Consider the following 12,617-nt stretch of genomic DNA (forward strand, 5'->3'; position numbering starts at 1 on the left):
GCCGGCTGATTTATCCACAGTCAGACGGGTAATTCTGCCTCCCTGAGGACTGAAAAGCCTGCTGTGCATCCCACCGCACCCTCTGCAACAGTCCACATCCCACGGTCATCTGGCTATTTCATGTCACACTAAAAGAATCAGATCCCTCTTTTGTGAATCATTCACTTTCACAGCTGCAAGAGCTTTTCCTGAAAACATAATTCTCCTTATTTAACTTGTTGGAGAATAAGGATTGTGTCATATTTTTGCCTGTATTTAATATAGCAAGATTATTTTATTATATCATTATTACTGAATCAAATAATTTATAGAAATCTGATATTATTTGATCAAGAAAGAAAATAATATTAATCCCGAAGCCACGGAGCCCCTGCGGGGACATGGACAAAAAAAAAAAAGGTAAGAAAAATCATTATGTTTAAAGTGTGCACTAGAAACTACCATGTGCTCACAAGAAAGTTTTAATATTTTCTAATTTCCTATGAATATCGCATCAGAAATCCACAGGGCCTGAAACCCGCTGGCCCATGCACTAGCTGTTAAAACAAAACTAAACTGTCATCAGCATTATTCATTTCTGGTTCCTAATCAGAGCATTCACAGTAACCACAGCAGGGAGTGAACATAGATACTACTGATTCTGTCTGTCTGTCTCTCTCTCCCTTTACTGACCTGCGGTAACAACACCAAGGGAGAAACAAAACTACAGTTGAAAGTTCTTGATAGTTGAAAGCAGCAGTGTGCATGCAAAAGTATCACATGCTCACAGGATATTATCTGGTGCACACCAGAAACCTAATGTTTTTATTGTTTTATTTTGTATTTATGCTCATGTCCCCTGAGGAACACTGTAGAAACAAAACTGACTTGAGAAGTTACATTCCGGTTGAGACAGTTCATATTTGGCCTTTTGAACACAATGACAGACACAGCTATATTCCACACAGTACACAATTACTTTAAACTTAAAAATCAATGGTAACTCAATCGCTTCTGATAATTAAACTTCTCACTCTGAAGGCTGAGGTTGAAAGGTTGAAAGCTTTTCCATTACACTGCGTGACATTACATGCTTTTGATACATTACATATATGCGTAAATAAATCAAGGTACATTTACCAAGCTATAATGTATATCAATCATTTGCAGTGGAGGAAACAAATACAATGTAAATTTAAATGTAAATTCTGCTGACTCACTCACAATGCACACACCACAACTATGGTTATCTGAAATAGTATGTGTAAAATCTATGTCCACTCTAGTTTGTCCTTCTTCTACCTTCAGCACATGTCTTTGGGCAAGATCACATCAAGACAAGGGTGGGTGTGACGGCTCCATGTTGAGCAATCTCCAAAACCCCTGGCTATTTCAACATTTAATCAAGATGATGTCAGATCGGTCAGTCTTACCGTCAGCAGGACCACACAGCACAAACAAAGTCAAACTCTGCAGCTAAAGCTCGTAAAAGAAACATGGTGGCCTTCCATGTAACTGGAGAACACATTTCATTTTGTTTGTACCACGGTACATACTACTCACATCTGATTCTGACTGGGGGCCTGGGAGGTTCAGAATGTAAAGTGAGACCTGATAATGATGATAACTGAAAGAATGCGAGGGTGGAGGGAGGGATGGATGAGAGATAACAAGGTTAATTTATTTGTCATTTTACAAAACTGGTAGCAAAATGAAATACAGTGTAAGCTCAAAGACAAAACCAATGAATGAATTGATGAGTCTCACAGCCCGGGAATGAAGTTGCTCTGGTATGGCAGTGTATACATCTGTATCTTTTTTCAGACCAGGCTGTATGGAGTGGGTGTTCTAGTATCTTTTGGCCTTTGTGCAGACATCTCACTTCACCTATACTGATGCTTTGTAGAAGCACACATGATGTTCTGGGCAGTTTTTATCAACCGCTGTAGAGCCTTCCTGCCCTTGGTCACGCAGGACCCGTGCAAGTTTGTGATGTTTCCAGAAGGCCTGGGCGATGTGGCTGAAAAGCCTGTCACTATAATTGAAGTTTCATATCTGTTGATATTGATATTGATCATGTGTAATAACTGGTCTTTTATCGCTCTCATCCAGACTAGGCATACAAGGGCTGAATTTAACGTCTTTATTTAGAATTTAACCACTTTATAGGCACGCAGGTGATCATTTTTATGTACACACGATGGAGGAATAACCCACAAATAAAATCATGCAAATAAATATAAAACTGCCATGTTGTCAAGCAGACCTGGACTTTTATATACACAATTACCTCTCTGTCAGCTCTCATCTTCTCACTATTGTGTTAATGGGTTGTTCTTGAGTGTTCCTCACAGTTGATTTGTAGATAATCAGCCGCCAGTGGTGCTGATGCTGCAAATTGTGAGTCAAAGTTTCCCCTGATAATAACACCAACCCTGTCACAGTCTCTCTGGGCTCTTTTTGTAGAGCGGCCATGCCAGTGGCAGATCAGCAGCAGGGCAGCCCAGCAAGAAAATCATGTCATCGTATTTATCGATGATTATCAAAGGCATGCAAACAGATAGGGCAGACAGGAGTCAAGCTGAGGAAGCAACGCTGCCTGTGTGAACACCGAGTGAGCAGCAGCAGCAGCTCAACAACGCAGCCACCACAAACTACACAAGGAGCTGATGTGGAAAAAGTTAAATGCATATGAAGCGTTAGTAGCAGGAGAAATACTAAAAACTTTGCATGAAAAGTGGGATTTTCGTCCCCGTAAACGCCCAGAAATCTCCCTAATTTTCGGCAGTTAACGACAATTTACAGCCTGCCAACGCCGCGTTTGTCTGTGCCACATACTGACGGAAACGAACCATGACGTATGTGGAGCTCCCGGAGGTGCGAACGGCTCTAATTTGCATATGAATAGCAGCGAAACCACACCTGGCCAGAGAATGTGTGGGCTGGCTTGAATATCCTCACTCAGTATTGGATGAAACCACTACTTTTAAACACGAAAAATCACTTGTGATTGGTTGGCAGACCTTTCACTATTGGTCAACCTGGGTCATTATAAATGTAAACCCCACCCCTAAATACACACACATATATATATATATATATATATATATATATATATATATATATATATATATATATATATATGTGTGTATATATGTGTATATATATATATATATAATATGATATAACCATCAATGAATGAATTTATTGAGGAAAGGAACATTTGCCAGGCACGTGCTGTTTATTCAAAGACAGAGCTTTGGCCGAAACAACAACAACAACAACAACACACACACAACTATGTACAAATCTGCCCACACAAAAAACGGGAAGCTCAGGAGAAGGCCAAAATCCTACAGCACCGTGAAGTGTCTGTCTGCCGCTTGTGAGCTGTGGGTAACTGGCTGCAAATTTGGTCCGTTTTTCAGACGTCTGTGGTGTGTTGCCCTGTATTTGGGAATCGCATCTAATCGCGACTGCAGCGTGGCACAGAGTGGCTGCGAGAGACCAGAGGTCGCACAATCCATCCAGACACACCGCCAACGATGCCGTCTTCCTCTTCGGACATTAGGTCTATGGTGGCACATTTCCAAAGCTCCACCTTATCGTCAGACAGCACACTACGTCTCGCTTCCAGCTGCTGTAAAAACAATCAATAAAGACAATAAGTACTGTGCAATGCACTGCATATGGACGCAACACATCTATTAATGCACCTGAAAAATAGTCACATTGAGCAAAAATGGATCTTACCGGCTTTCTTCTCGACCGACTACGAGCTGAACTCTAAACAGCTTCCGCCTGCGGTGCAAGATTTGGCTGTCTGTATCTGAAGTTCCTGCGTACTTACTCATAGTATGTCTTACAGGCAGCTGGAAAACAATTAAATGAGAGTGGTATGAATAAAAAGAAAATGTAAGTCATGGTAAAATTAAACAAGGAAGGAACAGGAACAAAAGAGTAACAGTTACTTACACACAATGGCGTCACTCTCAGCATAATGTAAATCCGGACTTGCAGACATAGCTCCATGCAAATAGGAGGTCATGGCCTCGTTGTGGGGCGAGGTTAGTCTGTGAAAACAAAATGGATGGTCAAGATCGGTATCTTTTAACGTATCTGTTTCCTTATACAGCAGAATCAAAGCATTTTCTTCAAATCTTACCCTTGCTCCGGTTTGTAACGCCAACAGTTTGTCTCCGAGTTGTGAATACGGCGTACTGCTTCCTGTAAATTACAAGACCAAAAACATACACTTTTATAAAACAAGTTACACTGGTTCTGCTCACTTGTTCTTTTACAAGACTACTAGGCCACGTTTCGCTTAGCTAGCAATCACCGAACATATTCTTACCGCAATCTTGGGATTGTGCACCCGTCTTCTCTTCTTTGAGTTTGTCTCCCCCACACACTTTGCCGACTCCAACGCAGCCAACCTATCCTCTATGGACAGCAACCTGGAGTTTAAGATGGTGAACTGCCCATTCACATCGGCGAACTGCTCATTCACATCGGCAGCAAACTGAGTAATTTGACGAGACAGCCCACTGAAAGCATTGAGCAGTTTCTTCTCGCTGGTCTGCAGACTGGCTGAAATGTTTTGATCGCGTCCATGCAGAGGAGTTGAATGGGAGTTGAAGGCGAGACGCCGTCAGCCATTGTAGTTCACAAAACAGCAAAGCAGTTAAAACACAGGAAATGAAGGGAAAAGGTCTCAGTAGAGGAGTGAAAACATGTCTGTTTACATGCTCGTCTTGCAAGTACTGCTGTTTGAGTCATGCCCATGACCTCAAACGTGATTGGACGAGGTGCCCATGACCTCGAACGTGATTGGACGAGGAGCCCTCGTCCAATCACATGCGAGGTCATTGTTATACGGAAGAACTCGCTATGATATAAACAAGCATGGTGTGCCTATGAAGCTCTGTGATATCAACACAGTGTGCCGTCAGTTGAAAGATGGAAGTCCAAAGATTGAAGAAAAGACCTCGGCGCCTCTGTGAACATTGTGACTCTGTCATACACAGTATTTTGACCACAGAAAGCGCTGGGTCAGATAATGTACAGGGCCTGCTGCTATCCAGTCATGACCCAACCGCCGGGAGTTATGTACCGCCGATGTGTAAAGACCTCGAAGATAACTTGCCTGGACTTGGAGAGATTGATAAAAGTGAAATGCACTCCGAGGACCCAGAAAAAGAGGTGATGGAAGAATCTGAAGAAATGCACCCAGCGACTGACAGTTCAGACAACGGTGAGCACCCAAATTTACCTGTTACACCTGTTCAGCTGTGGGCTACAGATAGTGTTATTGTAGTAATAAATAAATACGAATATCGTATTATAATGCATAACTGTTTCTTCTGCACCGGTTGTTTTCCAGATGAAACAGCAGACAAAAGCATTCATCTTTTCCTGGACTCCAGCGATTCAGAGTCAGTGCAAGATGATGAAGACATATCCTGTTATGTGGTAAGCATGAAATTACCTTTGAATATTAAAGTATAAAGTTCCATACAATGCTGATCCAGAGCTCAGATGGGAAAACCCAACATGTTTCACCCACATAAATTGTTTTCCACTCACAGTACTACTACTGTTACTCTCAGTGTACAGCTTGAATTTATGTTAGGGAACTATGAAAGCAACTAAAATAAAGTTCCATACAATGCTGATCCAGAGCTCAGACGGGAAAACCCAACATGTTTCACCCACATTATTGTTTTCCACTCACAGTACTACTGCTGTTACTCTCAGTGTGCAGTTTAAATTTCTGTTAGGGAACTATGAAATCAACTAAAATAAACAATTAAATAATAAACAATTTCAAAAATCCCCTGAATGACGTTCCCACAGAGTAATTTTAACAGGTTCATTACACTAAAGCTGGCTGTTTGTGTGTACTTTTTACATTTGCATAGGATGAGTATGTGACTGAAGAGGATGAAGAGGGGGAAAGCCTTGCTGAGGAGCAGAGTGTAGCCTATTGTCACATACAAGATGGGGAGGGGCATGGAAGTGATCAGCCCAGAAGTGAAAAACCAGAAGACTTGTCGATGAAACTTCTGGCCATGATGCTTTTGACATGGCAATCGACCTTCAAGATTTCTGACAATACCATCACATCACTTCTTCTGTGCATCAAACAGTTTATGTGGATAATTGGAAATGTTCTCTGTGCTAATTCCCTCACTGCCTTTGCAAGTAACATTCCAAAGACTTTATTCTCCTTGAGGAAGTGGACTGGTATCCTCCATGACAACTTCTTACAGTATGTGGTTTGTCCAAAATGTTTGACAGTATACATAATAATAATCTTTATTTATAGACCACCTTTCATGCACGAATGCTGCCCAAAGTGCTTGAACAAAGCAAAATCAGAAACAATGAAAACAACAACAGTTGAAAACACACATCATCAACAAAACAAAGAAAAGCAGTAACAGTGATAAAAGATAAAATCAACCCCTATTAAAAGCCAAATTAAAAAGATATGTTTTCAATTTATTTTTAAAAATGGCTAACGAGTCCGCTATTCTTAGGTCTAAAGGAAGATTGTTCCAGAGTTTAGGGCCATTAAAACAAAAAGCAGCTTCACCAGTTTTCTTGTGGGTCACCTTAGGAACAACTAAAAGACAGGCAGTGGAGGACCTGAGCGTTCTTGTTGGATATTAAAAGAAACCAAATCGCCAATATAAGATGATGCTAGGTTATTTAAGACTTTATAAATGAGTAAAAGAGCTTTAAAATCAATCCTAAAAGAAATAGGCAACCAGTGTAATGTTGCAAGCTGAGGAGTAATGTGATCTCTTTTTTTTGTATTAGTTAAAATCCTGGCTGCTGCGTTCTGAATAACTTGTAGTTTCTTTAGTGACTTTCTAGGGAGACCAGTAAAAATGGAATTGCAGTAGTCCAAACGACTAGTTATAAAAGCATGTACAAGTGTTTCAGCATCATCCTGACTTAAAAAAGGTCTAATTTTGGCAATGTTTCTAAGGTGAAAAAATGAAGTTTTTGCAACACTGTTAAAATGGTGAATAAAATTAAGGTCGGAGTCTAAAATAACTCCTAGGCTTGTAACATGTGATTTAATCTGTTGGGACAGACTGCCAAACTTTGACTGAAGTTTCTGCCTATCTTCTAGTGGGCCAACAAGTAAAATCCCAGTTTTCTGCTCGTTCAGTTTTAAAAAAATTTTGTTCATCCAGATGTTAATATCTGTGAGACAGGAAAAAAGATTGTTTAAAGCACTAGGGTCCTCTGATGAAATGGAGATATATAATTGCATATCATCTGCATAACAATGATAATGTACATTATGAAAACTGATTAATTTACCCAGAGGGAGCATATATAAAGAAAAGAGAATCAGACCAAGGATGCTCCCCTGAGGTACACCATACTCAACATAAAAAGTCCGTGAAACAGAATCACCTAGGCTAACAAAGAATTTCCTGTCAGACAAGTAAGAACGAAATCAGTGAAGCACAGCACCAGAAAGACCCGTCCATTTCTAGGGCCAATCCTGAGGCCATATCTTGAAGGTGGTCATTACTGGTCAATGTGGGCGTGGCTTAGTAAAACAAATCCAAATCGGCACACATTCAGCCTTTTGCACTTCCAGTGCACTTCCCATTACAGCGAATACCACAGCTCAGACGCTGGCCTGTGTCTTCACTTTTGCCCAGAGCCCGTCATCCTTTGGGCCAACTTATGTGGGCTCTGCGGTGGGTGGGGTCCGAGTTGCGTGGGGGGGCTTGGCCCCCGTTCATAACTGCTTGCAGTTCTAGTTTCTTGTTAAAATCAAACACTAAATCATCAACAGAACAGGCATTGGCCCTGTCATCAAGTCGTCTTTTCACAACAGTCTCATTGAACTGAGTTGATACAGACGTGATGACATTGAAAAACACACAGAAATGGTCGGAAACAGGAACACGAGTGATATCAGAAATGTCTATTTTGATACCTTTTGTGAAAACCAAGTCTAGTGTATTTCCATGATTGTAGGTAGCTCCTTTGACATGTTGCACAAGACCAAAGCTGGCTAAAAGATCCAAAAAAATTCCATGGCATATAAATCAGCGGTATTATTAATATGACAGTTAAAATCCCCTAGTAAAATAATCCTGTCGTAACTGGTAATAGCAATGGACATAAAATCTGAAAACTCAGATAAGAAGTTAGAGTTGTATTTAGGAGGTGGATAAATAGTTATAGTTAGTATAGACTGCTGGGTCTTAATAACTGAGGCATTAAGTATTAAAAACTTGAAAACTTGAAGTTACTTCTTGAGCAAGTGAAACTGTCAGAGAAGATACTGGCCACTCCTCCTCCTCTTTTATCTTGTCAACTGGAGTATAGAAAGCCATAATTTGGGGGAGATGATTCCAATAATATGACAGAAGCAGTTGAAGAGAGCCAACATTCAGTTAAGAATAAAAAACTGAGACCATGTTGGGAAATAAAATTGTTAATATAAAAGCTCTTACTAGAGAGGGATCTGATATTCAGAAGTGTTAACTTTATTTGTTCAGGATTTGGGCAGACAGGGATTGATTGAGTTTTAATTTTCACTAGATAGTGAGGGTCAGATCTCCTGCATATTTGGCAGGATCTAAAAGACTTGTAGGAAAGTGACCGTGCATTCAAAAGGCCAATTTGTTTTGGTGTGCTGAGGGGGTAAGAATGAGGGGTGCAGTTGGTTGAAATAGGAGATAACAAATTGGCATTTGGGGCCCATGAGGGGGCAGTGGTGAGTAAAAGAGGAGTTTGAGCAGCCACAGGGGCGGGGAGGAAGAGGTCTGGAAGGTGGATTGTGGTGTAAACAACCGTCAGTCACGTGCAGCGCATGTAGTGGCAGTTTGTACAGTATGCTGTACAGCATGTTGCAGATTAGCCGCTAACATCCTACTGCCCAGCTGGTTTGGGTGTACTCTGTCGGGCTTGTAGAAAGAATGGCGATTCCAGAAAAGGTTAAAATTGTCAATATAGGCCAAGTCAAAGTCTCTGCAGGTAGAATACAGCCAGGTGTGGAGACTGAGGACTCGGCTGAACCGCTCAGCTCCACGAGCCAATGTTGGAATCAGGCCTGATAGGAACACCGATTTACCTGTGGTGCGCAGAAAGCTGAGGAGGTCTCTAAAATAGGCTTTGGTCAGCTCGGACTGCTTTATGAGCAGTGTCATTACATCCGACGTGGACAATATTTTAGTGACTGTGGAGGGCAGGGAGCACAAAAGTTCCGGGAGTTCATTTAAGATAACAGGCACAGTAGATCCATGGAGGCAGTGAGTGACTGTATTGAAGAAGCGGACTTGCCTGATGATGGAGTCCCCCACAATTAAGGTGGTTGGTGGGAAAAGGGGACGAGGGGGTGCCGGTTTAGCCTCGCTTTAGTCAGATGGGGGCCGGTTTCTATTAGGATGATACGGCTTGGAAGCCGCACGGCGAGGAGGAGACCCCTACGAGTGCCATCGCACCGAAACCCTGAGCAGGTTGCGCCGTGCCAACGAGCCAGCAGAACGGGATGCACTCCGCCCAGGTTCCGAGCACGCCAAGGCCGCAGGGATGAAAACAGACACAGGAGCCACAGCTGCAGGCTCCAACTCAGAGGTTAGCATCGGAAAATCATCCATGCTCAGGAGGTCATACCAGTTGGACAGCTGGAGTTCACAGATGGGTTGCGGGCTGGTCTTACATGCCTTCTTGCCAGATGCCATGAACCACGGTTCATGCCGTGGGATGAAACTATGTGCTCTGTGCCATGCTTAGGTTTTGCGCCCAGCAAGGACCAGTGGTCATCAGCTTGGAGATGTGACGGCAGGGCCGAGGCAGCCAGTCCGGTTGAAGCAGGAGCACCCCCGGGGCCGGGGGCAAGCTGAGAGACGGAGGCAGGGGCGACACTCGCGGGGTCCGGCAGAGCAGCGTCCATAGCCGGGATGGTGGAGTCCAACTCAGCTAAGTTGACAGGCGGACCTGCGCCAAGTGTGATTACAGGGTCCAGGAGTTTTTCTTCATCCCGTATCCAGTAAAGGTCGGAGATACGGCGTTCTAGTTCAGTAATGGACTGAGATTTTTGGAGACAGCCATCGCACCCATGTGGAGGGGTAAGTAGAACTGCAGTGGAGGCAGCCATGGATATAGCTCTTAGCTTAGCTCTAAGCTTAGCTCTAAGCTAAGAGCAGAATGTGTTGTAACACCTGCTGATGGACTCCAAGTGACAGGACTTGTGCTTTCAGAGGTGGTTCTCTGCTGTGTGTCTGTCCCTAAACTGCTGGTTGAGGGTGGTTGATCTGGGCTTGGTTCTGTTGAGGAGTCTACAGACCTGCTGGCCGGCTGGGGTTGATGTGTGCCTAAATGGGGAGACTGATATACATGCTTACTGAAAGCTACGAGCTCAGATGGGATGGCACAAAGGTTTGCAAAACTTGTGGTCACATCCCATTCTACAATCACCCACAGCAGAGGTCTGCATTAAGGAAGAAATGTGGCTCTGCCTTGTTAAGAAAGGTGGTAAAGAGTATGTCAATCCGATACGTTCTTACTGTTATGAGAGTGTTGTGCAGTCTCTGGAAGGACTTGTAAAGACCTGGATTTGGAGAGAAATGTGAAGAATGGCGAAAGCGGAAAATACCTGAGGGTGTGTTAGGAGACGTATATGATGGACAAGTATGGCAGGATTACCAGTATGTGAATGGAGAGCCTTTTTTAGCAGAGCCAAATAATTTGGCCTTGATGCTGAATGTGGACTGGTTCCAACCTTTCAAAAATGCACCTTATTCAGTTGGAAGACCGTTTTAAGGAAGAAAAAATGATTCTCGTTGGACTAATACCTGGACCAAAAGAGCCATCCCTACACATAAATGCTTTCTTAGACCCGTTAGTTGATGAGCTTCAAGAACTTTGGCATGGCATGATTCTGGAAGACAGCTCTTTCTTAGGACATCAGGTTTACAGAGCAGCTCTGCTTTGTCTTTCATCTGATATCCCTGCAACTCGAAAATGTGGAGGCTTTGTTGGACATGGAGCATACAGAGGTAATTGAAAGATTCAAACATTCTTTGCTATAAGTAATACACATTGATATTGGTCTCTGAATCAGTAAAATCAATATGTAGATGTTTACATTTTTTTTAATGGATAGCAATTGGTCTATTTCATTGAATGCTCAAATATAAATATGTGTGTGTAACATATTGCATTTAACTTATTTGCAGGATGCCACAAGTGTTTGAAGACGTTCAGCAAGAAAGAATTTGGTGGAAAAATGGACTACTCAGGATTTGAGTGGTCTTTGTGGGAGCCATGCACATCAAAGGATCACACACACTGTGCTGGATTATCCAAACGGGCAAGGACGAAGGTAGAACAGAAAAGAATTGAACGCAAGTATAGAGCTAGATGGTCAGAACTTTTCCGCTTGAGTTACTATGATGCCATCAGATTTGTCGTCATAGATCCAATGCACAACCTTCTCCTTGGTACGGCAAGACATGTATTCAGACTGTGGACAGAACTAGGAATTTTAACAACAAAAAGCCTTGATGAACTTCAAGCTAGAGTGGAAAACATCAAAGTACCTTATGAGGTTGGAAGAATTCCCTTGCGGATTTTATCTGGCTTTACAGGATTTACAGCAGATCAGTGGAAAAACTGGACAACCATTTACTCACTGTTTTGTCTGAAGGGGCTTATCAACAACAGACACTATGATATGTGGTTTGACTTTGTGCAGGCTTGTATCATACTCTGCTCCAGAGTCATATCCATCAAAAGACTGGAAGTAGCTGATGGATACTTGCAGACATTTCTCTCAAAATGTGTCGATCTGTTTGGCCCATTGCACTGCACCCCCAACATGCATCTACATCTTCATTTGAAAGAGTGCATGTTGGATTACGGACCAGTTTATTCTTTTTGGTGTTTTTCATTAGAGTGTTTTAATGGAATACTGGGAAATTTTAATAACAACAATAGGACACTTGAAGTCCAAATTATGAGGCAATTTCAGCAGAGCCAACAGCTTCATATGCCATGGACAATGGCATATGGAGCTGAATTTGCCAGTATTTTAGGAAGTCAGATGGTTGGGACTGATATGGTTTATGTGAAGCACAGTGTTTTGGTGTCAGCAGAAAGACTTTTCTTAGAAAACTGTTCAGTGGTGCCTCTGTCTCCATTCCACCAGACAATCTTGGATGATGCTGACAGACATGCAATGTTGACAATGTATCATCAGATGTACCCTTGTGTCACTGATGTTGACTGTTTTGCCATGACATGCAAACGGGTAACATATCTGAATGCAACTTACTCAATCGATGGCTCTAGAGCAGAAAGGTCAGCATATGTATATGCCAAGTGGTGTGGAAACACTAACAGTTTTGGGGAACCCATCCTTGACCCTCTAGCAGAACTATGACCAGCCATTATAAAGCAGTTTATAGTTGTAAATGTTATGTCAAAAGGCACTGTATTTAAACATGTTGTTGCGCAAGTTTCCTGGCTTCATGCCCATCCGGACAGGCATTTTTATGGAGAGCCAATAGGGGTTTGGAGCTTGCAGGGAACAGACATATCATACCCAGCATCATTTCTCCCTGTTGACCGCATTGCTGGAAGATGTGTGGTTAACA

At 42.4% G+C, this 12,617-nt stretch overlaps 2 protein-coding genes and 1 long non-coding RNA gene across 10 annotated transcripts in view; 1 reads left to right on the forward strand and 2 right to left on the reverse strand.

Moving 5' to 3' along the window:
• LOC115570877 (RNA binding protein fox-1 homolog 3-like) overlaps positions 1-12,617 on the reverse strand; it is a 1,044,539-nt gene that overhangs the window by 263,501 nt on the left and 768,421 nt on the right. The window lies entirely within an intron of this gene.
• Positions 3,207-4,860, reverse strand: LOC115570888 (uncharacterized). Its single transcript, XR_003981839.1, has 5 exons — positions 4,334-4,860; positions 4,145-4,206; positions 3,955-4,052; positions 3,733-3,851; positions 3,207-3,619 (listed from the first exon to the last, which is right to left on the reverse strand). It is a non-coding gene; the product is annotated as an uncharacterized LOC115570888 (long non-coding RNA).
• LOC115570879 (uncharacterized) lies at positions 4,880-7,539 on the forward strand. Its single transcript, XM_030399668.1, has 3 exons — positions 4,880-5,233; positions 5,363-5,451; positions 5,901-7,539. The coding sequence occupies exons 1-3, from the start codon at positions 4,939-4,941 to the stop codon at positions 6,420-6,422; spliced, it is 906 nt and encodes a 301-aa protein (XP_030255528.1). The 5' UTR covers positions 4,880-4,938; the 3' UTR covers positions 6,423-7,539.

This window comes from Sparus aurata, chromosome 20, assembly GCF_900880675.1.
Source record: "Sparus aurata chromosome 20, fSpaAur1.1, whole genome shotgun sequence".
In the NCBI taxonomy this organism is placed as follows: Eukaryota; Metazoa; Chordata; class Actinopteri; order Spariformes; family Sparidae; genus Sparus; species Sparus aurata.

Excerpts from the sequence above, each read along its gene's own strand:
- LOC115570879 (XM_030399668.1), top strand. The coding sequence starts at position 4,939 with ATGGAAGTCCAAAGATTGAAGAAAAGACCTCGGCGCCTCTGTGAACAT. Across the intron at positions 5,234-5,362 it reads GACTGACAGTTCAGACAACG|ATGAAACAGCAGACAAAAGC; the intron begins GTGAGCACCCAA and ends GTTGTTTTCCAG. Across the intron at positions 5,452-5,900 it reads AAGACATATCCTGTTATGTG|GATGAGTATGTGACTGAAGA; the intron begins GTAAGCATGAAA and ends ACATTTGCATAG.